This window comes from Eucyclogobius newberryi, unplaced genomic scaffold (genome assembly GCF_026437365.1).
Source record: "Eucyclogobius newberryi isolate DKJ021-1_F unplaced genomic scaffold, fEucNew1.0.hap1 SCAF_16, whole genome shotgun sequence".
Taxonomy (NCBI): Eukaryota; Metazoa; Chordata; class Actinopteri; order Gobiiformes; family Gobiidae; genus Eucyclogobius; species Eucyclogobius newberryi.
Window position 1 is genome coordinate 11,850,792 of NW_027315790.1, and position 25,682 is coordinate 11,876,473.

At 38.0% G+C, this 25,682-nt stretch overlaps 2 protein-coding genes across 5 annotated transcripts in view; one reads left to right on the forward strand and one right to left on the reverse strand.

Moving 5' to 3' along the window:
- ctnnal1 (catenin (cadherin-associated protein), alpha-like 1) overlaps positions 1-23,550 on the forward strand; it is a 45,558-nt gene extending 22,008 nt beyond the window's left edge. The window contains exons 2-19 of one of the 4 annotated variants that reach the window (XM_072447565.1): positions 6,573-6,762; positions 10,115-10,305; positions 12,453-12,572; positions 13,604-13,693; positions 13,908-14,078; positions 14,562-14,762; positions 15,163-15,249; positions 15,438-15,596; positions 15,900-15,992; positions 17,432-17,582; positions 18,251-18,297; positions 18,385-18,435; positions 19,215-19,369; positions 19,681-19,729; positions 20,174-20,230; positions 21,126-21,245; positions 21,752-21,835; positions 22,282-23,550. In XM_072447565.1, the coding sequence (XP_072303666.1) occupies positions 6,573-6,762; positions 10,115-10,305; positions 12,453-12,572; positions 13,604-13,693; positions 13,908-14,078; positions 14,562-14,762; positions 15,163-15,249; positions 15,438-15,596; positions 15,900-15,992; positions 17,432-17,582; positions 18,251-18,297; positions 18,385-18,435; positions 19,215-19,369; positions 19,681-19,729; positions 20,174-20,230; positions 21,126-21,245; positions 21,752-21,835; positions 22,282-22,455 (2,190 nt within the window). In that variant the 3' untranslated portion in view covers positions 22,456-23,550. The remainder of the gene's footprint in view (positions 1-6,572; positions 6,763-10,114; positions 10,306-12,452; positions 12,573-13,603; positions 13,694-13,907; positions 14,079-14,561; positions 14,763-15,162; positions 15,250-15,437; positions 15,597-15,899; positions 15,993-17,431; positions 17,583-18,250; positions 18,298-18,384; positions 18,436-19,214; positions 19,370-19,680; positions 19,730-20,173; positions 20,231-21,125; positions 21,246-21,751; positions 21,836-22,281) is intronic. The other 3 variants (XM_072447566.1, XM_072447563.1, XM_072447564.1) reach the window with 3 other exon arrangements.
- Positions 23,551-23,698: 148 nt separating this feature from the next.
- abitram (actin binding transcription modulator) lies at positions 23,699-25,682 on the reverse strand. Its single transcript, XM_072447569.1, has 6 exons — positions 25,519-25,682; positions 25,350-25,401; positions 25,150-25,279; positions 24,135-24,211; positions 23,997-24,066; positions 23,699-23,907 (listed from the first exon to the last, which is right to left on the reverse strand). Exons 1-6 carry the CDS (start codon positions 25,598-25,600, stop codon positions 23,770-23,772), a joined length of 549 nt encoding a protein of 182 aa, XP_072303670.1. The 5' UTR covers positions 25,601-25,682; the 3' UTR covers positions 23,699-23,769.

A 25,682-nucleotide genomic window follows, 5' to 3' on the forward strand; every position in this document is an offset into this window, starting at 1 on the left:
AAAGTGTTGGAACCAGAAATATGATTGATCTTTGCTTCAGGCCAGTGGCTCTCACGTCCCACCTGATGAAGACACTGGAGCGGCTAGTTCTGGACCACCTCCGCTCCACCGTGAGCTCAGCCATGGACCCGCTGCAGTTTGCATATCGGTCTGGCATCGGAGTGGAGGACGCCGTCATCTCCCTGCTGCACCGCTCTCTCTCTCACCTGGAAAAGCCTGGCAGCTCTGTGAGGATTCTGTTCTTCGATCTTTCCAGCGCCTTCAACACCATCCAGCCGCTGCTCCTGAGGGACAAGCTGGAGACTGCTGGTGTGGAGTATGACCTGGCAGAGTGGATCCTGGACTACCTCACGGACCGACCCCAGTTTGTGAGAGCCCGGAACTGTGTGTCTGACACTCGGACCTGCAGTGTGGGGGCGCCCCAGGGCACTGTCCTCGCGCCCTTTCTCTTCACCCTCTACACTGCAGACTTCAGACATGACACGGACAGCTGTGTCCTGCAGAAGTTCTCTGACGACTCTGCCATCATCGGACTCATCACGGACGACGATGACAAGGAGTACAGAGGACTGGCGCAGGACTTTGTGGACTGGTGTCAGCGGAACCACCTCCTCATCAACGCGGGGAAGACCAAGGAGATGGTGGTGGATTTCCGCAGACGCCACCCCACTGCCCCCTCACCAGTGAACATCCAGGGACGGGACATTGAGAGAGTGGACTCATACAAGTACCTGGGTGTTCATCTGAACCACAAACTGGACTGGACTCATAACACAGACGCACTGTACAGGAAGAGCCAGAGTCGGCTCTACCTCCTGAGGAGACTCAGGTCTTTTGGAGTGACAGGGCCACTCCTGAAGACCTTCTACGACTCTGTGGTGGCATCAGCTCCTGTAGGTGTGGCCTGCTGGAGCAGCAGCATCACAGAGAGGGAGAGGAAGAAGCTGGACAGAGTCATCAAGAAGTCCAGCTCCGTCCTGGGCTGTGCTCTGGACTCGGTGCAGGAGGTGGGGGACAGGAGGGTCCTGGCTAGATTCACATCTATGCTGGACCATGAGTGTCACCCCCTGCAGGACACTCTCTCCGCTCTGGAGAGCAGCTTCAGCGAGAGACTGATCCACCCTCGCTGTGTGAAGGAAAGGTTCCGTAGGTCTTTCCTTCCTGCTGCTGTCAGACTTTATAACAAACACTGTTAGTCCTGAACACTCGCAATACTGACCTAACCTAATAATGATGTGCAATTCTGTCATATGTGCAATTGCTGTTGGAATTCATGTGCAATTCATGTGCAATTACTGTGAAATTCATGTGCAATCTATGTGCTGTCGTGACACATATTCATGTGCAATTACTGTCGGGATCACATGCAATGGTATTTATTTATTTATTTGTCTATGGGAGTTTTTATTTATTTATAGGAGATCTTCTACTGAAAGTGTTTTTCAGACTTCCTATAAGTGATCTGTTCTTCTGTATCTACCTCTGTATCTACCTGCGTTGCACCAATGAAATTTCCCCATGTGGGACAATAAAGGAATATCTTATCTTATCTCTTAATGTAGACGTAAATACAAAAATGTGAGTACAAATATTGAAAAATATAACTAGTAATGATATAATGTTTTGTTTACCTGTGGTTATAGGAAAGTATGCTATTTTATCTATTTTGAATTTACTCATGTAAATGTTGCATAGAAAACATCAACAACACAAACGGAAGGGAGTAGAAGGAAAGCTGTGTTCTTTCTTACCCCCGCTTGGACATAATAAGATATTCTTTATTGTTCCACATGGGGAAATTTAATAGGACTTAATGAGACCTGGAAATGCTCTTCTGCAGATTTCTTTGAACAAAATCATCCATATGCTGCTTGTTTGTATATTCTCTAGGCTAGTTTCCTGCAGCACATAGGTATATTTGTTTTGTATTAACAAGGGCGAAAAGGAAAATCCTCCAAGACTAAAATTATGCTGACAGCTTGGCTTCGTGAGACATAAACACAGCCAGGACTGCATGTGTTGTTGGATGTTATAGCTCCTTTGTTTCCTTTACTTGACTTTCCCTCCTCGTACAAGTTAGAGTCCAATTACTTCTAAACCAACACATTAGATTAGTTATTAGAAAAAACATCCAGTAGCCTTCAAGAGAACACAGCCAACTTTCAGTCAAACATTGGACTAAACAAAACCAATTGCACCAATGGTTGGATCTACTGCTGCTTATGTTGGTTTGTTGGTGGACAGATAACATACCCTCTAATATATTATATTTACATCCCAGAATATTGATTGTGAAATGGAACTGGGGTAACATTTGCAGTAAATCTTTTGAAGTTGTCATTACCGATGGTTGAATAAAACAAATTCCTCAAAAAGAGTTATATAATTCCTGTTTTGAATTAGCCAAAAGTGCAAAAAATACTTAGCAAGCAATTATTGTGATGAATTCCCCCAAAGTATAAAGGCCTCCAGGACGAGCTTGTTCACACTTACTTTTATCTCATCCCCATTGTTTGAAAGCTTTGAATTGATTCCATGCTTGAATAAGTGGACTACATTTTTCATCCAAAACAATGCAAGCTATTTATACACAAACTAAGTATTTATATAGCATGCATAATCTATGAACCAGCCCGAAAGAAAACCGAAAGAGTGACAATGGCCAACTTTCTCCTCGCATTGCTTTTCAGTCAGTAGCCATGGGAGGCAGCCACAAATGTTTCCAGCTTTTGTTAGGACTGAATTATAGTGGGTCAGCGCGTCCTTGAGGTGTGAGGTTTCCTGCTTACCAGCGGGAGGGTGCACCAATGCTTTTGTGCTTCTCAGAGTAAGCACTTTCCTCTTGTTTTATAGCCGTGTAATTGTTGTCCTAATTATCGACAACAGAGGAAGTAGATAGAATCCACTGGTTGTCAACAACTGAAAGTACTTGAACTCCACAGGACATAACACGTTAATTACTTTGTAAGATGTGTATTTTGGGTTATTCTGTTAGATTGTGTGATAGTGATCCACTAGTGTTATTTAATGCAGGCCATTTTCTGAAATAAGAATCTAATCAGAGCAAGTGTTACAATACTAAAATTTCAAGCTCTATTTTGATTTGAAGGGAGACGTTTTATACTCTGTACCGTCAATACCAGGATGATGATAAAAAACACTGAATATGATTATTATTTTACATTACAATGTTTGCAATTTGCAATTGTTGTAATATAGATCAAAACCATTGTTTATTGTTTTTTATTTTTTGAAAACCCTAAACCTAAAATGTAAAGATTTTACCTTTACCAAAAATGATATTACTTTAGTTTGGTTGGCCCAAGTTATGAATCAACAGCAATAACTTTGCAGTTAAAAACATTCTAATGGTGTTAATCACACCGCTGTATCACAAAGTATTGCAGCTCGTTGTAATGCGTGCTCAGCCAGAGTGCACCAGAGCTCAGTCCCCGCTATAGTATGAAATAAAGAATCAAACCTGAATTTCCTTATGAGAAGCCTACAGTGAGAGGTAAAGTCTTAACCTCAAACTTCATAGCCCTTTTAAGTAAGAGCGACCATGGAACCCTTATTGAATTCTAACATATAATGTGGTTGTTAAATAACATTTGCAGATAATTTTTTTAATATCTTTCCTCATGGAAAACGTGTCAGCTCCTTTACAAAGGGTTAGACTCAAAAGACTGCACTGAATCAATATTACAGAACGTCCTGTCCAGTCTCTGCCCTGTTCCTGTTTGCACAGCTCAGTGAATGTGGTCACTTACCGAGCTCCAACAAAGCAAATCCCTATCTGTGCTGCTCCCTGCATCATTTTAACCCATTTGAATTAAACATGCCCCAGTGTAGAAAGTGTTGGTAGAATCTGAATCTGTAACAAAAAAACAATTGTTGCTATGTTTTATGAAGTCAATAAAAAATGACTCTCTGCTTTTTCAGTAATTACTTCCTGTGTTTTGATCCGATTCAATCCAACTTTATTTTTAGAGCACCTTGAAAACAACAAAGTTAACCCAAAGTGCTCAACATACAAATGCACATAAGACAATGTAAAACAGCAGACTAAACACACATTGACGATGATGAAAACATTAGTGACAAAGTAAATAGTACACCTCACAATAAAAGGCACAAACCTGCTTACTTTATTTATTTACTCTGTCTATTCTGGATATTTGGCATTCTTCTGTCGGTCCAGGTCCAAGACAGTAGAGAATCCACAAGGGCTCTAATCGCAAACAAATCGAAATCACAATTTATGTCCGGGCCACAATCAGCAAAATCACAAAGACTTAGCTAACATATTTCCCTTTGCAAACAACGAATGAGCTGTTTTTTATTATGTTAAAAAAAAACCTGGTACCTCCAACCCCTAATATTGTAATAATAATAAACCCGCTCAGTAATACATAGGGTCATTGGATTAGTTTAGCAGTTCAGATTTCTGTTCTGCTCATGGTGTAAAATGTGCTCTTTGAACAAAATCCTACAACAAACTGTAAATCGGATCATAAAAGGAATAATAATAATAATTGCAATTAGATTTTTGATTCTCAAGATCAAGTTAGTGAAATAGCCCTGTGTCTCGTCTGTCTGCACTAATAGTTGTCGAGGTTGTACCCCGGTAACCCCACTCTGTTACCAGGCCCGTAGAGTATTCCCTTAACAGTGATAAATGGTTCTATATTGCTTGTGTCAGAACAGATATTTCATCCACTTGTGTGAAGCAAAGAGCTAATTTTTTCCTGTAGCGTCTTCTGATAATTGTTATCAGCCAGGATTCACTGTTCTGCAGCTGCGCTAACTCGAGCGCCAAAGTCAGTTGGCCAAACTTTGAAAGTCGATGTCACTTGACGTCAGTGTCACGGTAAATATTTTCACGAAGAACAGTTTTTAATCTTGTTTCAGTATCACGAGGCAGCAACTCTGGCAGTTTGCTGACTCAGCCTGGCATTTTCAAGATGCTAAATTTACATATCAGTACTGGATACGACAAGACGCACTGGCTACTTTTCAATTCAATTTATTTTTCTAAAGCCCAAAATCATAAGAGTTGTTGCCTGACAGGGCTGCACAACAATATTGATTTGGTCATTGGTCAATAGATAAGCAGAGAAGCAATATTAACAAGAATTAAACCCAGTGGGGGGAAATTAGAAACCTCAAGGATTTTACCAGCATACCAAAATCTGACCATTATCTGATTTCTGGAGTTTTCAGATTATTTGATTTAGAGAGATTAGACAATCTGATGTGAGTAATCAGATTTCTGTTTGTTCCTGCCTGTGACAATCAAGGCCAATTAAGGAGAGACAAAGATTAAAGACAAAATATCTAAGAAAGTGTTTTTATTATTTTTTCTTTTAGATAAATGCACTGTACAATCATGCACTGTTGCTCTAAAATGAGATGAAATGGGATGAATTAAGTGGCACCAGGCACCAGGCATGAAAACGCAGTCAAACACAATCAGATCTAGTTATTTGGTTATCTGATTAGTCCTTTTTAATGTACCCACTGCCTGGTCACTTAGAATAATGGGATTTATGTGTATGCATGTTTTATGTGTCATGACTTGACTATGATGATTTTCTTTTTTTAAATGTGTGTACAAAGCAACATGTGGCCTTATCAAAACGCTGCCTGTTTTTTGTAGCCAGTTTAAGATTTGCTGTAAACTAACCATCTCCCCCACGGACCACCTGCTACTCTGGACCAATTAAAAAAAAACACCCACCATTTTCCGACCGAACTGGTTTGACACAGAGCCAGGCACAGATCGACAATCGAAACAGCTGGAGACAGTGGAAGTGATCAATAAATAATGAGCCATTCATAATTCATAATTGACACTTACAGTAAAGACAGCTTTGTGCTCAACAGCTCACCATCTGTTTAATTATACAATATTGTCTTGTGTCATCCAGGCTTTGGTTCCTAAGCACATACACAGTCACAGACGAACATCTCTAAAAATACTTTATATATTTTGAGATTAAAGGGAAGGAAAGACTCTCTGAGAGGATCTTATTTTAAATGTAGCTTATTTTAGCTCCTTAATATAAATTATACTGGCACTATACACACTTGCATTTTCTCAAACATAATTTATAAAGTGAAAAAAATATTCATTACAGTTTAGAAAAGTATTAGACCACATGATTAGATTTTAGACTGAAATAGAAAATAATCCCATGTATTTCAGAACATATTTGTACGGATCTAAACTACAGAGTTAGCAGTTTATTTGCAGAATAAAACAGGATATTTGGTTATTTGTGGAGGAAATGATACTGGTACTTCAAAAATATCAAGACATTTCAGAAATTTCAAAGATTTGGTAACTGCATCCATTTTAATTTTGATTTGATTAATCTCGCAGCCCATGTGACACAACATGAAGTACTTTGTTTAATATTTTTTATTTTATTTCATTCTGCGTCATATAAATGCCATTTTCAGTCTTCACTTTTTTGAATAAATAAAATGTATATTGTTAGAATATAATTATCCTTGTATTAACTGTTTTTGTTTGAAAAAAGTAACTGATGTCAATGTTTTTCCTTCAGATTACCACTTTGATCAACCACAAAGATAAGCCAAAGAAGTCGGAGCGGACCCTGGCTGCCATACACCGGGTGGGCCAGGCTGTGAGTGTGGCAGTGGGTCGGTTTGTTGCCGTCGGGGAGGCTATCGCTGCAGAGAACCAGGAGCTAAAGGATGAGATGAGTCAAGCTTGCTTCGAGGCACGCCGAGCAGGTGATTCAATTATCTACTTTTCTAGATCTTCTAAATGGTGGCTCTTAGACTGTGACACTTTTTGTACGTGATTTGTTTTGTATTTGAAATTCTGTGTATTTTTGATTGGTTTACATGTGCCAGTCATTATCACCCCGTAGCCCTTCTTTGAGTATCCTTCCAAAGCTCCACAAAGTCATCAGCGGTTACTTATTAAAACAAAAGGTGACACTTTAATACAGCGTGACGTGTGCAAGTAGCACCTCCAGGCTCCCCAGCGTTATCAAATTTAAGCAAATTTCCATTCATCTGGGCAGTGCGGCTGGCAAAATTACACCAGCGGACATCCTGAGCGCGCTGCTAACTAATCTAATGCTGCTGGTTTACCCAAGAGTGTGTTTGATGGGACATATTGAGACATTCAAGACATTTTGATATTTAAACACTGCATTCTTAATAAAGCCATGCAACTGTGGTGAGGATTAATCTGTTAGCAAGATACTGGACTACTGTGTGCATCCATAAAATTAAAAATAAAGTCTTATGAAATACTTAAAGATTTAACTTAAACTTTATTGTCCAATGCCCACCAGTTAATATCAGTAATAACAATTCACCACAATATTTGAAGGTGAAGGACTAAAGCAGAACTTGTCATTACAATACACTTTGTTCATGACAAACAACACCATGAAAACAGTGTTTATCAAGTTTTTTCGGCAGACTTCTCTGGCCTGCCCTCTACTCTGAGTTTAAGTGATGGACATTTGAATCATCAAGCTGTAAGCAGGCTGACAGAGCAGCACTCAGGGGAAGAGAAGGGGTTGAAAGGTTGACTTTTCATCCCTCATTTTTAGAAAACAATGTTGAAGGTGCATATCACTCTTGTGGGACTATCAGCTGCAAACCTAGAGGAAAAACAAAGCAATATTTTTCTATTAAAAAACCTTATAGTGTGAGATAAGGCCCCTTTTCCCCTTGAAAACTTACACGCACATCAATCTATACTAGACTTGTATTTAATAGTCATAATCGCTTGGATTAATATTGCACTTCACCATTTTCTCAAAGCACAGCAGTAGTGTATTAGTTGGTAATGGTAAGTTACAGCTGCCCTGGGGCTGACTCCAAAAAATAATGCTGCTACTCTGCGCCAATGGCCTCTTCTACCACCAACTACTCACACCCAACATTCAAAGATACAACAACAGAATAACCTGAACCACTATTAGTAGTTTAGTAGTATTTAGTTTCTCTTCAGGCAATAACGTAAACAGGGCTTAATAAGAAACATTCTTTTAGTTTGTGAACGGCTTCTGAGCTGTGTTCAAATCACGTATATAGGACAACCACTCAACCCCCAGAACCCCCTCAACAAATATACTGTATATTAGCAAGATTTGATCAGGCCAGACAACTGCTATATTTAAACTCCAGCGAAGCAGACAAGAAACACTCCCAAGAATTTAGACACAACACCGTGATAATAGGTTTATGTTTGGGGACCAAGCAAGCAGCAGCGCGTTAAACCCTGCGCTTCTGTGATGTGTAAAGGAAAAGGAAAGGGGAAAAACGCTTATTGGGGGAGGAGTAATTGTGTACTTTAGTGTGTGTTTTGGTAGTTTTCAATATGCGCCGCCCACTGTGACAAATTTATTCTCACATTTCTTCACAGCGAGGCATCTTAACAGTGCTTTCACACTCCTCCTGATAGACAATTGTTCCAGCAAAAAAGGGAAAGACAAAAATATATATAATATAAAATTGTGAAAATAGATCTGCTATTGTGTTAGGGAAGTTTAATGTAATGTATAATTATGTCCACTGATTTGTTACTATTGCAAATATTTTATTTTCCAATTTATTTATTACTATTTACTATTACTTTTTCCTAAAATAAAGCGGTTTTAAAATCGTTCTGAAAATAAAAATACCTATTTAATTTTTTAGGGGGTGGAGAAAAGAAAATAGAGTGCGACTCACTAGACCTCAAACATGTGAACAATAGTGAGAGAAATAAAGGCAGCTCGAATGCAGGGGTTTAATTAGAGGCTTCTCGTCACCAGAGCAAAGAAGATCCAACAAGGCAGCTCAGTACAGCCAATCTGTGTTAGATGTCTGTCTCTGTCTGTTTCGTTTAGGCCCAAAGTGTGACCTTCCAAAAGCGTATGAATATAGTTAGTCTTAGAAAGTTGAGCAAAGTGTAAATCATTTTTCAATAAATCCCTTAAATCTAATCAATAGTACTATTACAATTGATGACGTTTTTGAGACATTTAGTTTTAATTTGATCTCCCAGATAACTGTGAATTTATTTTTTGTTCCTTGATGTTGGTTATGGAGGTCTTAATTTAAATAGTACAACGTTAATCTTCAAAGACACTGCGCGGGACTGGAATCCACTTAAGAATATCAATCCTTTCTGACCCATTTACTTTTTGAAAGTGTCACCAAACTCTTAACAATAATTTTACGAGGTACTACTACTTACATTTGGGCAAATATATCATTGTAGCACAATCTAATGCACAATGTAATGATTTAATATCTTTTTTGAACTTCATGATATTAAATTATATTATTCCAAGTTGTTCTGCAGATTTTTGCAGCTAATCAATGAGTTTCAGATGGAATTTTTGCACTCATCTCTATGATATTTCATCAGTATTTTATATATGGTTTGAATAGCCTCTGCGTCCCAAAGAGAGGATGTCCGGGGTGTCGAGGGAATATATTGAAAGCCAGGCCTGTTATGTTTGAACTGGTTAGCGTAGCAAACTCTGAAAGGCTGTCTGTCCTGTCAGTTTCAATCAGTTCATTTAGCCTAAAGGTCCATCCAAACCTAATAAACGACAGGCTACATAATTCAATAATGACATGCTTATCCTTTCCTTTCTTGGTAGGTATTGTCGTAAAGAGAGTAGAACGGTTTAAAAAGTTACTAAAAATACTGGTCAGTTTGTATTTTGACTAAAAAGGCAGATTTAGATGTCCAGCTGCCAAATCCTTACTAGTGTTTATTTGTCGTCATTCCGGTCTGTGCAAACTGTTCCTCCGAGGTGGCAGATTGTAAGAAAAAGATGATTAATTTTGAGGGTATTTCAGAACAAAGCCATTAGCCATGTACACAGTCTATTTATCTGTATCTGGCTGTAGATCTTAGTGGCAGCAAACACGAGGCAAAGCACCCTGCAGCTTTTGTCGCACACTGACACGTTTTTTGTTCCTGGGAGATCCCGGGGCCCTCCCAGTCCAGATGGGATGCATAATCCTTCTAGCAAGTCCAAATGTTGTTAAATTTGTTTGACTTTCTTTTATTTATTCAGCAGTTTGTGTTGTGATCCTAAATCTCTGATGCTTGTCTTCGTTGTAGGGGATGCTATAGCCCAGTTGACCGATGTGGGGTCAGCTGCACCTTCATCCCAAGTTGACGCGCGGGTGACGGTGTTCAGTGACAGGACAGCCATGGTGAAAGCGGCTCGTCTGCTGCTCTCCTCCGTCACTAAAGTGCTGGTTTTGGCCGATCGCATTGTCATCAAACAGATAATTACATCACGAAACAAGGTAAGGATTAAGACATTTATCACATACGCAGATCAGTATAACAGCTTGGCTATCAATTAATTCAGAAATATTCTCTATTTTTGAAACCTTCAGTTACCACATTTAAATCTTGATCTGTTTAAAGGTATTTGAAAAGTCTCAACGTACAATAGAAATAATTACTTGACTCATATATTATTAATTATTATATACTAATTATTTGACTAATAAAAAAATTAATTGCTGACTATTCGACTAATAAAAGAATCATAATACCTAAAAGCGTCAACTTTCAGATGTTAAATACTGCCTTCGATTAACTGCACATTTAATTTGTCAAATGTGGATGTGTTCAAAATGTTTATTGTGAACTGAATTTAAAAATTTAAAAATCCAATTTAAATTGTTAAAGATTGACCAAGCGATCCAGCTCTCACACATTCTCAAATCTCAAAATCACCACAATTTACACAATTTGCACCTTTCAGTGGTCATAATGTTATGGCTAAGTATGTTGAACTCTACAGAGAGAAAGGCACACACTTTTTTTAGCCCAAGTCATGTTTTTCTGGTTGATAAGCACAAGTACTCTGAGGGTGTAAGATACTCTAGAGGTAATTAAAGTGAGCAGCAGTGCATTTAGCTTTCACTTAGACAATGCTGCAGAGAAAACAGGATGGAGAGTGGTTTCTCAGTGCACCTGCTGTGCCTTTAGCCAGACACTGTGATATGGATAAAGTTAGATACAAATTTAGAGCTGAGAATGGAAAAAGAAGGTGGTTATCCTTGTTTGTGCAGACTGTCGACCGCACAGTGCCCTCCATCACTGACAAACTCTGTTACAATCTCAGCCTGATTTAGACCCAGAATGGAAAATCTGTTGTTATTACAGCACAATTAAGCCTATCCCCAATGGATTATTTAGCTAAATGTGGCAAGTCCTAATAAACCCAAATGTTCATGCTAAAATGACAACAGTTGCATTATCTTACCAGTTGATATAGGCACTAGCCAGACAGAAGCTAATAAATATGAATTACAAATTAGTATGAAGTGTTTGAGATGTATTCCTTGCGTCTCAGCCATTTTTTTATATTTCTTGTTTATTTTTATGCTGCAGGCAAGTGATTCAAATTGGGGAAATCTCATATTATAAAAAATGTTCTAATATAATCCGCATTAGACATACTATATGTAAGCCACCGATGGATTCAGGGCCCACCTTTGATATAAAATAATAGGAAGAGAGGAAGAGACCCTTTCGTTACATATGTACTAGATCAAATTCAATATGCACATTCTAATTGATACCAAAACGTATTAATTTACTGATTTGAACAAGTTTCATTACTAAAAAATATAAATAGGACATAAATAGGACCTGGACCTTCCTTTATAGTTTCAGAATGGTCTTGACCCATTCTACTCACCCTTTGTTGTATGTTATTTCTTACACCTTTTATATCTTAACTAAAGTATATTCTAATATTCTTGTTAAATTGTTATATTTAAGTATATTTTCCATAGTTAATTATCTTTACTTTTGACTGTATATTTGTATTCTCCTGTTGTTCTGGTACTTTGTGTTGCAGCACTGGAATTGTGGTACAAACAAACTGTCTGGGAAAAATAAGTCTTGTCCTAATGAATTTTAGCGTAGTGAGGAGAGGCAGGACACTCTGGATGTCTAAGGCAGTAGAAGTTTATTTATCTTTACACGTCCCAGACTTTATCAGTCTGGGACGTGGCGACTTGAATACTCAACCCATTGTGCTAGTATTGGCTATTCAAGCCTGAATATACTTCCACACACAGAGGTTTAAATAGTAGCTTGGAGACAAGCTGGCCGAGATACAATGGAAAGTGCATAGCATACGACTTCTGTGAGATGAGTCGATCAAGGAGCTGACCAAGGAAACTGATAATGTTAGAGAAGGACAAAATCTTTTACAGTAGGATTCTGTCATAGATAGAGCTAACCACATAGAAATGTCCTTGTTAAGACTATGCACGAGAGGGACATTTCTACAACACAAAGGTTTTATCTTCTTAGCTTATCAAATCTAGTGTAATGTCACCTCGTAATGTTTTATTATCAGTGTGGTCGAGTCTGCAAATTTAATTTTGAATGTTGTTTGAACATTTCGTTTTCCCTGTTCTACCCCCAGGTCTTAGTAACTTTGGACCATCTGGAAAGAGTTAGCACCTTCCAGGAGTTTGTCCAGATTTTCAGCCAGTTTGGAAACGAGATGGTTGAATTTGCCCACCTAACCGGAGACAGGCAGAACGTGAGTAATATTAATAGAGGTGGATTCTAATTAGAGCTGGCTTGATTTTTTACAATGCATCACACTCCGCCACTGCGTTAGACACACAGTAGGTGCCTGTGGTAACATGTTTGTTTAGTATGTAAAACAAGAAGGGGCTGATGGAGATTTGAATAAACATAAACAAGCGTTAATCGGTTCTGTCATCAAAATCAAAGTTTATTTTAATCGGAATATAATTGAACATGTTGTAATGAGAATGTGATATTGTTGCAGCTGGTGGGAGGTGGAGTTTTAATGTTTTTATTATATTGCTTTGGCTGCTCCAACAAACACTGGACAAAACTCACACTGGACTAAAACTTCAACTATGTGTTACTAAATCTACACAGAAATATTGACGTTCCTATTATCGCTGACCTCTAAATGGCACTCCAAACTTCCAGCCGTAACCCTTCTGTATTTTAGCAAAACAGAACTCCTCCAGGCTTTACATTTAACCCTGTCTTTGGGGTTCCAACTTCGTACTGTCAAAGAGCCCTAAACCTCATTTGATGTGTATAGAACATGGTGCACCTAAAGCGCTTTGCCTGCAGAAGCGGCTGTAAAGTGCAGCAGCTGCGATATCTCCAACAGTGAGGCAGTTTCATCAGGGGTCTTGTTTTTACACACACGTCACGTCGCCGCTCCAACGCTTCTCATTTCCACGTCTAATGCTCTCAAACATTCCCAGTTTTTTTATTTTGTCATACTTAACTCCCACCTCTCTGTACCAGGCCTCTCAAAAGTCCTATCATCTTCATCGTTATAAGCCGGCAACTAAAATAATGACGGATAGTCATGCTCTCTTTGTAATCGACGGGGAAATTCTGGGAATGAGTGAGTTCAGCTGCCTTTTCCAATCATTTATATATTTTTAGAGGAAATTTGGGTTGTGCCTGTCCATACATTCTAGCTTTAAAGAGAAGTAATAGCTACAATAGATTCGAACGTTAGTTGACTCAGCAGTGAAGCTAAATGTTTTGCCTTCTGTATCTATGTTCATGATGTAGGACCTAAAGGATGAGAAGAAGAAAGCGCGGATGGCTGCAGCCCGAGCCGTGTTGGAGAAATGCACCATGATGCTCCTCACAGCCTCCAAGGTAAACAACTAGGAAAGAGCAAAGGCGATGTAACATCTCAACTCTTTTCAAGTTATATTTAATGCACTGAATGATTGAAGTGGGCACATCATTTCAATATATCCAGAAAATATGAAATATTAAGTGAGAAATTGTAGCGCAAATACATCAAAAGGACAGAAGTTGAAAGCCAACTTTGTCAGCTTTGACATTTTATGTGAATTTTCTTCCAAAGACATGCCTGAGGCACCCGGATTGTGAGTCGGCTCGAATCAACAAAGACGCAGTATTTCACCGCATGCGCTGTGCCCTGGAGCAGGTCATTGAGATAGTCACTGAGGCCCGCAGCTGTGGAGACAGTAAGATCCTGCCCGTCAGCATCTACAATGGAATCAGAGATTTCAAGGTACGATTACAAGTCAAATAGAGACCAGAGTAGAGTTCTTTGTGAGTCAAACCTGTGCAAAACAATATATTTTTCTTCCATTTAAACTCACACAATTTTGTAAAAATATATATTTTTGTGAATCATGTATTTTTTTAAATTATTGTTTTATTTAATTATTGGAATATCAAAACAAGGCATAACTATTCCTTGTTTTCTTCCTCATAAAAAGAAAATATGGAAAATTTACTTGGATATAATAATCCAGGGTTTGCGTTGCTTTTAATGAATGCTTATAATGGTAGTTTTCTGGACACATGGATGGAGGCTTAGTTTGCATTAAAAAATAAGAAATAATCATAAATGCATTTGTTTGTTTTTTATTTTGTTTTTTTTGTGGGTTCAGGTCCCCCTTTTTCTTTTTCACTCCAGAATGTAAGAAGACTTTGTGTCTCATTTGTTTTGACATTTCTGGTTTCTCTTCTCCCTGTTAAACATGTCCAGTCGAGTGTGGAGTGTCTGAGAGAGAACCTGTACTCCTGGTCCCCTCAGGACATGGGCAGTCAGCTGGACGTCCTGGTGGAGCGCACGGAGGACTTCACTGACTCTCCCTACACCAGCCACGAGCAGAGGCAGGCCATCCTCGGCCTGTGCCAGCTGGCCCGGCAGGAGGCCCAGCAGCTGCTGCAGTGCTGGATTGAGGCAGTGCGTTGGCACAACCACACATGAGCAGATGCACATATACCTTCAGGAATATTCAGAAACACATATGGTGGTCAACATTTTTTTGAATGCTGTTGAAAATAGAAATACTTTGATAACAATAACAAACAATTCAGAATGTGTGAACAGCTATCATTTTATATGCTTTTGAGTCGAGTCTCCTTGGCTCTTAGCATTGATCCACTTACATAACACTAGTCATTATGCTGCTGTCACTACACTAAAGTTCTCCTTGAGAATTAAATCACAACGTTAAGTGTGGATTTTGTGTGGGGAAAAATGATTAAACTAGTGAATATGCACTGATTTTCTAGACACTTACTTAGTCACTATATGTTTGTTTTGTCTTTATTTTTCTTCTCTCTGTGTCTGTCACAAGCAGCAGTCTGCACAGGCCAAACAGCCCCCAGAGGACATGGAGGTAGCCGTCCTGAAGACGTGTCAAAGCATCAATGACCTCAGACGTGAGGTGAGCCGTGGTCTGTCTCAATACAGAAACTCTTTTCCTCAAAAATGTTATTTTTTTTCCATTTTCTATTTTTCTATAATCTAATTTTCCCTGCTTCCTCATTATCGAGCTTTCTGATGCAACTTCTCAACCGCATTATCATAAGCTGATGGGTCTCTTCTAATCTTGCCCTTGCCCTTCCTTCTCAGCTCCATAAGGCAGCAGTGAGTCGGGCCTCAGACCAGCTCAAGGTTCACAGTGAGCAGTTGTCTCTGAGAGCTCTCAAAGCTGCTGGAGCTGAAGGAAACCTGGAGGCAGTGGCTGAGTACTCACGCACTCTAACCGAACAGAAAGAGCAGCTAATCGAGGTAAGCTGTCCACATGCTCACTTCTTTTTAAATTGAAAGCTACTTTTTATTGTCTTCACACAAAAAGAGTGTGAACCTATTACTCGACTGTATTTGATGTTTATTTTGATGTAGTAGTAATAAAAGAAGTAAAATAGACAAATAAAGAGTTTGTAAAAGTTGGTTTGAGCCGGTTTGATCGGGCAAGAAGGAAATTGAAAGAAAGACTACCAAGAAGCAATCCTCATATACTGTGCAGATAAACCCCATGCTGTCCCCACAAATATTGATTTCTTGCTTTATATTTGTTTATTTTTTGTACAGACATGTCGACTGCTGTGCCACGTGTCGGGTACAGAACCTCTGGAGATAACTTGTATACATGCCGAGGAGACCTTCCATGTGATTGGTCCACAGGTACCAGTAACTTTAATTTCTTTGCTTAGTTAAAAATAAGAGAACAAGCTTATTAAACTTGAATCAATTCAAATCCATGAACTACTTTATTTGTATATACAACCTCTGAACCAAGTAGAATCTAGTTGAAGGCAAACAAAAATGTGTTTAATTTAAGAGACAGCAACAAGGAAATTATAAATGAGTAATGTAGCAGTCGCTGTCCAGAGCAGAGTACACGCTGTCCACTTCCACTTTGCCCACACTGTCCCAGATCTAATATGTTTGCTGTTGGAAACGGTCTATGCCAGTAATTATCCCACTCTAGAATGTTCCTGTCCGGCAGAGCTAATGTCAGGCCCCGCGTGACTCTGCAGTAATGACTCTGCCCAGGGTTCAAAGGTCACCCAATCAATAAAGCTCCTGTGTGGGTTTGATGCTGGAGATTTTAGTGTGCTTCTGCCAAAGGTAATGGAGGGTTGCCCTGGGGGTAATTAGCTATTTAATACTACATAACTAACTATTTTTTGTATTTTTTGCATTTTATAGGGTTAGGACAATAAAGCGGATGGGAACCTTGGCATAGGACAAATAAAATACAAAACAAATTAATTAAAACTATATAATAATAATAATAATAATAATAATACTAATAATAATAAAATACTGTATTTTTTGTGTTTGTGATTCACTTTTTAAATGTATTTCCATTCAAGAGCAGTTCTTGAGTCTAGTTGAAGTTCATATAGAGGATGGACCTGTTTTACTGTATTATATATTTGTTTATGTGACTATGTTCATGTGTATGTTACTATCATGTTATAATTGAAATTAAAAAGCATTGTAATTACAGTGCATGTTGATTAAAAGTACATGATGTAACTTTTAGAGGAGAGTCCACTACTTGCTTGTCTCCATGGAGATGTTATTGCCTTATCTGGAATCTAGAAGTATCAGGTGAAGCCACCTGACCAAGTTACAAGTCAGATCTGTGGACAGGCAAGCTAGCTCACTATAAGAATGCATGTTTTTCAAAGTATTTTTCATCAGTAAAAACACAATAAAGGCAAGCTAGATACATTTAATGCCATACTGAGGAACATTACAGGCTCAGGTCACCATGGAGACAAGCAGACGGCATACCCTCCACCATAAAGGTGGCATACACACAGTGCACTTTTAGGTTACATGTTGATATATTTTTGGGTCCAACAAAAATGTTAAAACTTGTCCTTAAACTTTGTAGTTTATGTTCAATGAACAGACAAATGTTAAATGACTGTGAAATGAATTGCTACAGTGCAGAAATATCACCATGTGCCCTTATTTGAAAGTTTATAACATAATGTTTTAACAACATCTTCTAAACAATATTCACAATATTATTTAAATGTTGATATATTACCCATGTCTTGCATTGTATTTGTTGTAACAGTTTCACCTTTCCCGTGTTGTTGTAGATCATTTCTGCTGCTCAGACGCTGGCCCTTCACCCGTCCAGTAAGATCGCGAAGGAGAACCTGGACGTGTTCTGTGAGTCCTGGGAGTCACAGCTGTGTGACATGGCTTTACTCGTCCGAGAGATCAATGATGTTTTTGAAGGCAAGCGAGGTGCGTTTTACTTCACTTTTCAAACCTGAACAGTCCGCTTGGGAAATAAAGCAAACGCACTGCGCCTTGAAGGATGTGTGAGCTGTTTGAGCGTGGAACGATACCTTTTGTGAATAAGAGATGCAGAAGTTTATATTGGACACTGTTTATGTACGTTTCACAATTTTAGCTTTTACCGGAAAGTGTCACAGACATCCAAGCTATTATTTGAATTTTTATCCTCAGAATACATTTCAATGAGCTGGGAAAAAGACAAACAGTATATGCATAGAATTTTATGTTAGGGAAAGATTTATGTGAAGTCATTATTGTTGCTGAAGTGTTGAGCTGAAATGTATTTAAATGCGGTCTCATCCATATTGAAATAATGAATGTCTTAAGTGCAGTATCACTTTTACACTCTCTAAATCAAACTGCGTTTAAACAGCATTTAGAGTTTATAGGTCTGTAATGAAAGGATAAGTATGTCCGGTGTTTTAATGTTTGTCCTGTTTTTGATTCACCTTTTGTTAATTAATAAAGAGGGGGGGGGGGGGAATTTGGCTTTCTAAATAATTATTTTGATGATAAGAAATGTATATACCGTATATATTAATTTATAGACTATCGTTATGTGGAATTGAGTGTAAATTTGTAAATGTCATAATTCTTTTGCATTCTGTTTTCAGGAGACAAAAGACCTTATTTATCACTTCCCAGGCCCGGGGTGGGTATCGTACGTTCAATCTCATAAATATTCTCCTCCTTCTACATCCAACAGTGCTTTGTGATCCGCTGATTAACACTATTCTCCCTTTCACAGAAGCATTCGGCAAACCTTAAGACTTCCAAACCTGTCAAGTTAGACGCAGAGGTAATACACACGCCATAAACTGTGGATTGCAGTATAATACATCAACTCATGTTGTGTACTCTGGTGTGACAGCAGTACATTCATCTCCCTGAAAACCTGATGTCACTCACGTGTTCATATGGTAATAGAGTGAAATGTTGTGGGCTTGCAGTTTTGCACGCGCTGCACCGCCTTGGAAAACAGGATTATGCTGATCATAAAGGTTTTGGAGATGTAAGCAAATTAGAAAAAATTCACATATTTAAAAGAGATCTATCTGTGTGACAAAATTACAAAGTTGTTGCAGACATTTTGATTACATGAATCTGTATCAGCAGAATAACTTTTGGAAGAAAGCAGAAGTTTATAAGTGGGCTTTGTGGTAGACTGGTTTATTGGCGATAACAAAATTCCAGAGAGGCTTTTTTAGCTCATTATTTATTTACCTCAGTAAACTCTAGTCTATGGGACAAAGATATATTTATAGTAGTATACTTTACTTGTTATGAATTAACAATATAGTCTTAAGATGCCAGCTCAATCAAATATATAATTAGGACTTTCTGTGATGTCTATGCCTTTGTTATATGGAGAAACTATGACAGAAAATGCTTCTGTGCTATTTATCTTGTCCAAATTAGTGTCTTCCAAATTACTTTACATACTTTACAAAAAAGAGATAAGAAAATCTGTAGATTAGATTAGAGATACCTATTTCAAAATACTTCATACATTCACAGTTTCTTTTATTCTTGCCTTTACCATTTGTTCGATTAAGCATGAATGCGTTGTGTTTCCAGGAGCAGATGAGTATGGCTAAGCTGGGTCTGGAGCTGCGACTGCTTTCCTCAGACGTGGACACTGAAATAGAAAAGTGGGACGATCAGGAGCATGAGATTGTGCGACAAAGCCAGAGTCTGGCCAGCATGGCATACAACATGTACCTCTTCACCAGGTACAATAATTATAAATCACAACTTTCTTCTCTTACCACTCATCTCAAGGCTCAACTGTGTATTGCCTCTTAGCATCCACACAAATCTTTTCAAAGACTTACTTTTAATAACATTCTTAAGCTCACAGCTATCGATATTTAACAGGTAGCACATTTGACATTGCTACATGACTCACTTTGACAGGGAAATCGTTGTATTTCATCAAACATACAGTTTCTGTAGATCGCTGGTGATGTATTAGTCGTCATTCATCTTTCTCAATCGAGTTTTCTTTTCTCATTTGCTATGTGTCTCATATTGATTCCTGCAGAGGAGAGGGGCTTCTCAAAACAACTGCAGACTTTTTTCATCAGGCTGAGGTCAGTTTATTTGTATTGCTTATATATAATTCACACTTGAATTAACCTGAAGCAAACTGAAGATGTCTAGTGTCAACTAGAAGTGGGAGCTCAATCAAAATATGGATCATGTCACAATATACTTTTTGAGATTTGCAAACCGAGAATATTGTGTATTTTACAAAAAGAGGTAGAAACTTCCAAAAGATTATAAAGTGATATTTCAAAACTTTTGTGGTTCATTTTATAATCCATTTACATTTTGTACCAAGACATTTACTGGAGTATTTCAGCATATTCCTGATGCTTTGTAAAAAATACTGTCTGAATTTATTGTTTTTGAACTTGTATAAAAGACTGAGTTATTAATCTTTTAGTCAGTATCGCCCACCTCTAGTGTCAACTTATTACTTTGTTTTTAATTGTCATGCTTAAGACTTTTATAATAATGTTTGCGTGACACAGGTTCTGTCTGAAGAGGGTCTCCAGTTATGCTCATCCCTTCGTACATTTGCTGTTCAGGTAAGAAAACAATATATTGTTGAGGATTTAGACAACAGTATTCAAGTAAATGTACCTCACACACCTTGTGAGGTAAACATGTGTTATTCTATGTATTTTGAACTACTCTCACTATTAGCCTGTACCTTTAAGATGATAATGGTCAAGGCTTTCTTTTTGACAGATGGATTTGTGTCCCTCTACACAAAAACAATGTATCTACCTCTGCTTCTTTTGTTACACCCATTTCACCCTTTGTGACATGCCGTGATTCCTGGAACGGCCTTATAAATCACACAGCCACAGCAGGAAATTAAGACTGTCACACTTTCACTTGTCTTCCCTCCGATTTAAAAACAAACATGGCTGCTCCATCTTCCTTCCTGCTTCCTGCTGCCCACACCATATTTCTGCTTGTCTAATTTTAATTATACTACTCTTTGACAGTCACTAAACAATGGAATTCATCACTGGCTTGTAAGTCTGTGTGGAAGAGGCAGAGGGGCCGGGTCCAGGGCTAATTCATGATTAGGAGCTCTTCCACCTGCTGCATGCTTTATGATTAATTACAGTACAGCAAAGAAAGTCTGAGCTTCCTGTTTTGACCTTCCCTAATTTTTTCACTTCAAAATGTCAAGGCCTCATACAAAATCATAAAGCTATTCATGAAGATTAGTTCAAGGGTAATAATATACAATTATGTGAAGTGCATTAAGGGTATAACCTGTTCTGAAGGCAGCATAAATAATACACAAGAAACATTGACTGACGGCCTTGATCATTTATTTCCAGGGATATAATAATAGGACATCCTTTTTGAGGAAATAAATAATGTTTCATCCGATGTGCAGCTCTTTTTAGATGTTTACTCGCTCAGCCTTTTGAAAGACATCGCTTTATTTCTTGTGTGTTCCAGTTGGTTGATGAGGAGAAATCCACTGTGCTGACAGAGATGGAGAAACTTGTGGCATTGTGCCAGCAGCTCCAGATGGGGGGAAAGACTCCTGTTCAGGGAAAGACTGCCATCTTCCAGAAGGTATTCATATTGCACCTGCTTGATCATCAAGTTGATTTGTGAGTCACTGTTCTCCAGCTCTAGCAACATATTTTGACACTTTTTTTCTTATATCTCCTCTATTCCTTTTTATGCATATTTTTGTAACATTTACCCAGAATAACCTTAACCCTGATTATTCTAATGAGTTGTCCAATAGTAGCTGGCTTAAGCATAATTTTGATCCGTGAGTAACATCAGTAATGAACAAAGAGAGCAGAATAATGAATGTCTATGTGGATTTAATGAGCAACTCGAGTAGGTCACCTTGTAAAAAATATGAGGTTGAAATCTAAAGGACTTAATGAAGAACAGCACCATCTCGGCTGAAAAAATTGTGCTCTTTATTATTTATTGCCTGTATTTGTCCACTCTGATCTTCATTTCATCATTAAATTCTGAACATTTTGAATATCACATTAGAGATCTTGGAATAAGTGTATTTTATAAATGTGTTTTTGATTATTAACGCTTCTTTCTAACTTAAGGTGGATTCTTCCATTCAAACAACCAGGGGAATATTGACTGTAGTTCTATCCATGCTACCATACTGCAACAAACTTCACAGAAAGGTAAACATGCAGCAATTTAATACAATACAATACCATTTTAAACTAGATTAGGGGTCCCCAAACTTTTCAGTCCAGGACCTCCAAAATAATCATGCAACAAACCAGGGACCCTGCACTACAAATTTAAATTTGCATTTGTAATATGGTTTGTTAAAAAGAAATCTGGTTTAATTTTAATATTTTTTATTGTGTTATTGGACATATTTCCTTCTTTGGGAACCACTGGAGTAGATATAATTTTCCTTCATATTTTAATCTTCTTTCTGCAACCTACAAAATTAATGCCATTTGAAATTCATTGGAAGCAAACATTTAAAAAGTACAGCAAACCACATTTTTAAGACCTAAATTATGATTTTGTCTGGTTTAGGACAATGTGAGCTTTTGGGCACAACCTGATCCAAAAAGTAAGCTTAAATTGAGTGTCAAATGTTTTGTTTGCACAGCATAAGTCCGAGAGGTGCAGCCTGGATTCTCCTCAAGACTGGAGGGAGACACAGGACACATCAACCCCTGTCAAAGAAGAAAGCACTCTCAACGTGAAGAATGGCTCCAATGGTTTTGGTGTCAAATCACTGGAGCAGCACATGGCAAGCATAAACCTACTGGAGAGTAAATAATCCACAAAGCAGCCAATCGTCTGTTTAGTATTTATGCGGAGGCAACACAAAGCCTATACCACATGGGGCTCAGGAGGGCAGGAGAGTTTCATAGAGGGAACATGAGGTGAGCCATCACTTAGCATCAGTCTGAACAATTTTATTTCTATAAATTAAAATATCTCAAATCTCATGGTACAAGATTCTTTCCAGTCCATTCCACTCCACAGGATGGAGACAATCAGCCCACACAGATGTTTGTAGTGAGTTTTATCAAGGAGCATTGCCTCTCTTATCACCTCAGCTACATGAGATGCTTGAGGCTCAGCCATACATTCATTTCACCATGTGCCTCTGTGAGACAAGTCTGTGCTGTATCTTTCTAGTGTTGCACATAAAGCCAAAACAAAATGAGAAATGTGTGGATAAACAGTACTTGCATGTTACCACAAAAACCAAACCCTTGTAATTGAGTCTCCTTTGGTTTGTGAGTTATGCATTTGTAATGTTTACATGTGTAATATCGGTGATTGTGGCTCAATATATTCTGTACAAATGTTATGACAAAAAAGATTGCAACAATGCCATAGGAAACGTTTCATATGCTGTGCAATGAAACATGCTTGTGTCATAATACAAAAAATCTGATCCCAAATGTTTGTTCTGTTAAGCTTGCAAATATTTCTGAATATAAAGTTATTAGTTATTCAGTGTAAACTGCTGTTCTGTCTGATTCATGCTTAAACTGTTACTAGGACACTTTTGAAACTCACTTGCTCAGTAAAAAACACAAAGAGAGTGGTGAGTGGGGTGATTGCAGGGTTATGAAGTCTTTCATGTGAACACGTCAACAGTGTATTTAAGATGTATATGGTACATGAAGCATAGCTGTTAAAGAGATAATCCTACAAAGGTACGAGCTAATATTTGAGGGAACTTGACTGAAATTGATTAAATATGAATATAGTATAAAAGCTTTGCTGAATATATTGTATGAAAGTAGATTATGGTTACTGTAGAGATGGAGAAGAGAGCTCTAGATTTGAACCATCTATTCTTTTGACTAATAAAAACAAATGTAAGTTCTGAATTTAAAATAAACAATATTTTTTCTTATTTCTGGTTTGTGTTTTATTGATACGATACAAAATAACTCCATTGCAAAAGTAAGTCATCTTCAGACAAAAGCCATTTGGGGTACTTTTCAAATGTTAAAATTAAAATGATAAATGGTAAGAAGAAAATGTGGGAACTACAGTAACTTTCTGAAGAAACATCAAATCAACCAAACAGAAAATAACCTATAACCAAAATAGTTTGTTCCAGTCTGTTGTATCAAGATGGCTGTGGTGACAAAATGTTTCGTTTTGCAACAACTTTCTCAAACTCTTCCCTCGTAAGAAGGTTTTCTGTGATACTCTTGCTCTCTTCAAGCTTCGGCAAAATTACAGCAATGTATCCTTCAGTGAATGGCTGTTGAAAAATAAAAGCAAGTTTAATCATTTCCATTTACGTATTACAATTCTCTAAATATTTACAGTTTTCAACTTGGTATACTTCACCTTTTCCAGCAGTAAAGCAGGTGTATTTAGAATTTCTTCATTGACCTCTAGTAGTCTTCCTCGAATGCAACTGAAATTGAAAAACCTTTTGTCAGAAAAAGAACAACTCAGAAACATTTGAAATACAAAATATCTCACCTATAAATTGTGTATTCAGTCTCATCCGTGCATGTTATCCGACACAGCGGGGCAAAATCTGTCAGGAACTGGCCTCCCTAAAAGACCATAGTGAATGTATATTAATAGCACACAATTTAGAATAGATCTGAGGTTTCCAATATGTGGTAAGTGTTGTAGAAGTTTTCAGATAGTCTAAGAAAGGGTGAAGCAGGAGAAGTTTACACCATCAATACAGGCGCGGGGGACTTGAAGAGTCAACAGATCTTTGAGTGTTCAAGGCCCATGACTATGCTTCCATGGGAGGAGGTTTAAATTGAATGTGTAGCCTGACTATGGAGGCCAGTAATGCTCCAGTTAAGACAGCATGTCAGAAGTAGACAATGGTATGCCAAGGGAAATGATAAATAGGACTCCTGTGAGGAGGTTACAGAGAAATACAAGGAAAGAATCATTTTATAAATTCTCTTACAGTAAGTACTTCAGCTCCTTCAGGTGGTATGCAGATTCCTCCACAACTGAAATACTGTACTTTCTGAATTCAGAGTCAAATTAATCCACATTTGAGTCCTCTGTGGGGGAACTTGTACAGCAAGTGTGTAGTTCTATTTCAGACTTGGTTTATTAATAATTATGCATTTGATTTATGTTGTACTCTTTTGACACTCAAAAGATGAATTCATAATTCACTCCACACTTGGTGATGGTAAGCTACTTTGTCACAGCTGCCCTGGGAAGGACTGATTGAAGGGAGGCTGCCAATTTGCGCCATCGGCCCCAACAAACATTCGTTAGATTCATACTTGGTAATAATGGGTCATGTGGCTGAAGTGTCTTGTCTGAGACCACAACAGTTTGCACTAGAGCCACTGGTTTAGCCCAACAATAGTTCCGTTTTAGAATTGATTTAGTTCTGGTGGTACACGGAAGGCCAAATATCTTCTCAGGTGATAATTTGTGCTTAACGTTGAAAACCCACTGGACTAGATTCGATGAAATACTTTTCATTATAGTATGTATGCCATTGTCTTCTTACCCGCTTAGATTTTCCAGACACTTTGTTCTTGAGTCGACTACAGCCATCACTAATTTGGTAATTAATACTTTTGATTGTCCTCCCATTTTGAAGGATTGGGTGGGTTTCTGCCAGAGTAATAACACAAATTCTACAAAAAGAGAAAATGACAAAACGTAAACATGACTTATCCTAGAACCATTTTTATTATGCAGTTGTACCTGTTTGAATGCTGCAAGATACAGTGATCTTCACATGATTTTCCCTTTAAGTCTAAAAAATCAAAACAAGAAAGAACATGCATTAACGTCAGTAAGACATTGCGTATTTACTTTAACGTTTCATTAGAACTACAAAATGCTAACAGCTAACTCAAAAGCTTTCGTTTACCTGTCCTGTACCATCGTGTATAATATCTGTCGATGACTGAGGGAGCCCTCGATTCTACCTCTATACGTGTCACTTCGTCCATCCAAACTAGCAACTAAAATAAGTCTAATTGTTGTAACAAGAAACTGGTCAAAAATGTGGTCATTATTTTCTGACGCGCAGAG

What these genes read in the sequence shown, in the direction of transcription:
- abitram (XM_072447569.1), bottom strand. Translation starts at nt 25,600, where the DNA reads ATGGACGAAGTGACACGTATAGAGGTAGAATCGAGGGCTCCCTCAGTC. An exon ending in TACACGATGGTACAGGACAG is followed by an intron (nt 25,402 to 25,518) that starts GTAAACGAAAGC and finishes TTGATTTTTTAG; the next exon opens with ACTTAAAGGGAAAATCATGT. An exon ending in CTGCTTTACTGCTGGAAAAG is followed by an intron (nt 23,908 to 23,996) that starts GTGAAGTATACC and finishes ATTTTTCAACAG; the next exon opens with CCATTCACTGAAGGATACAT.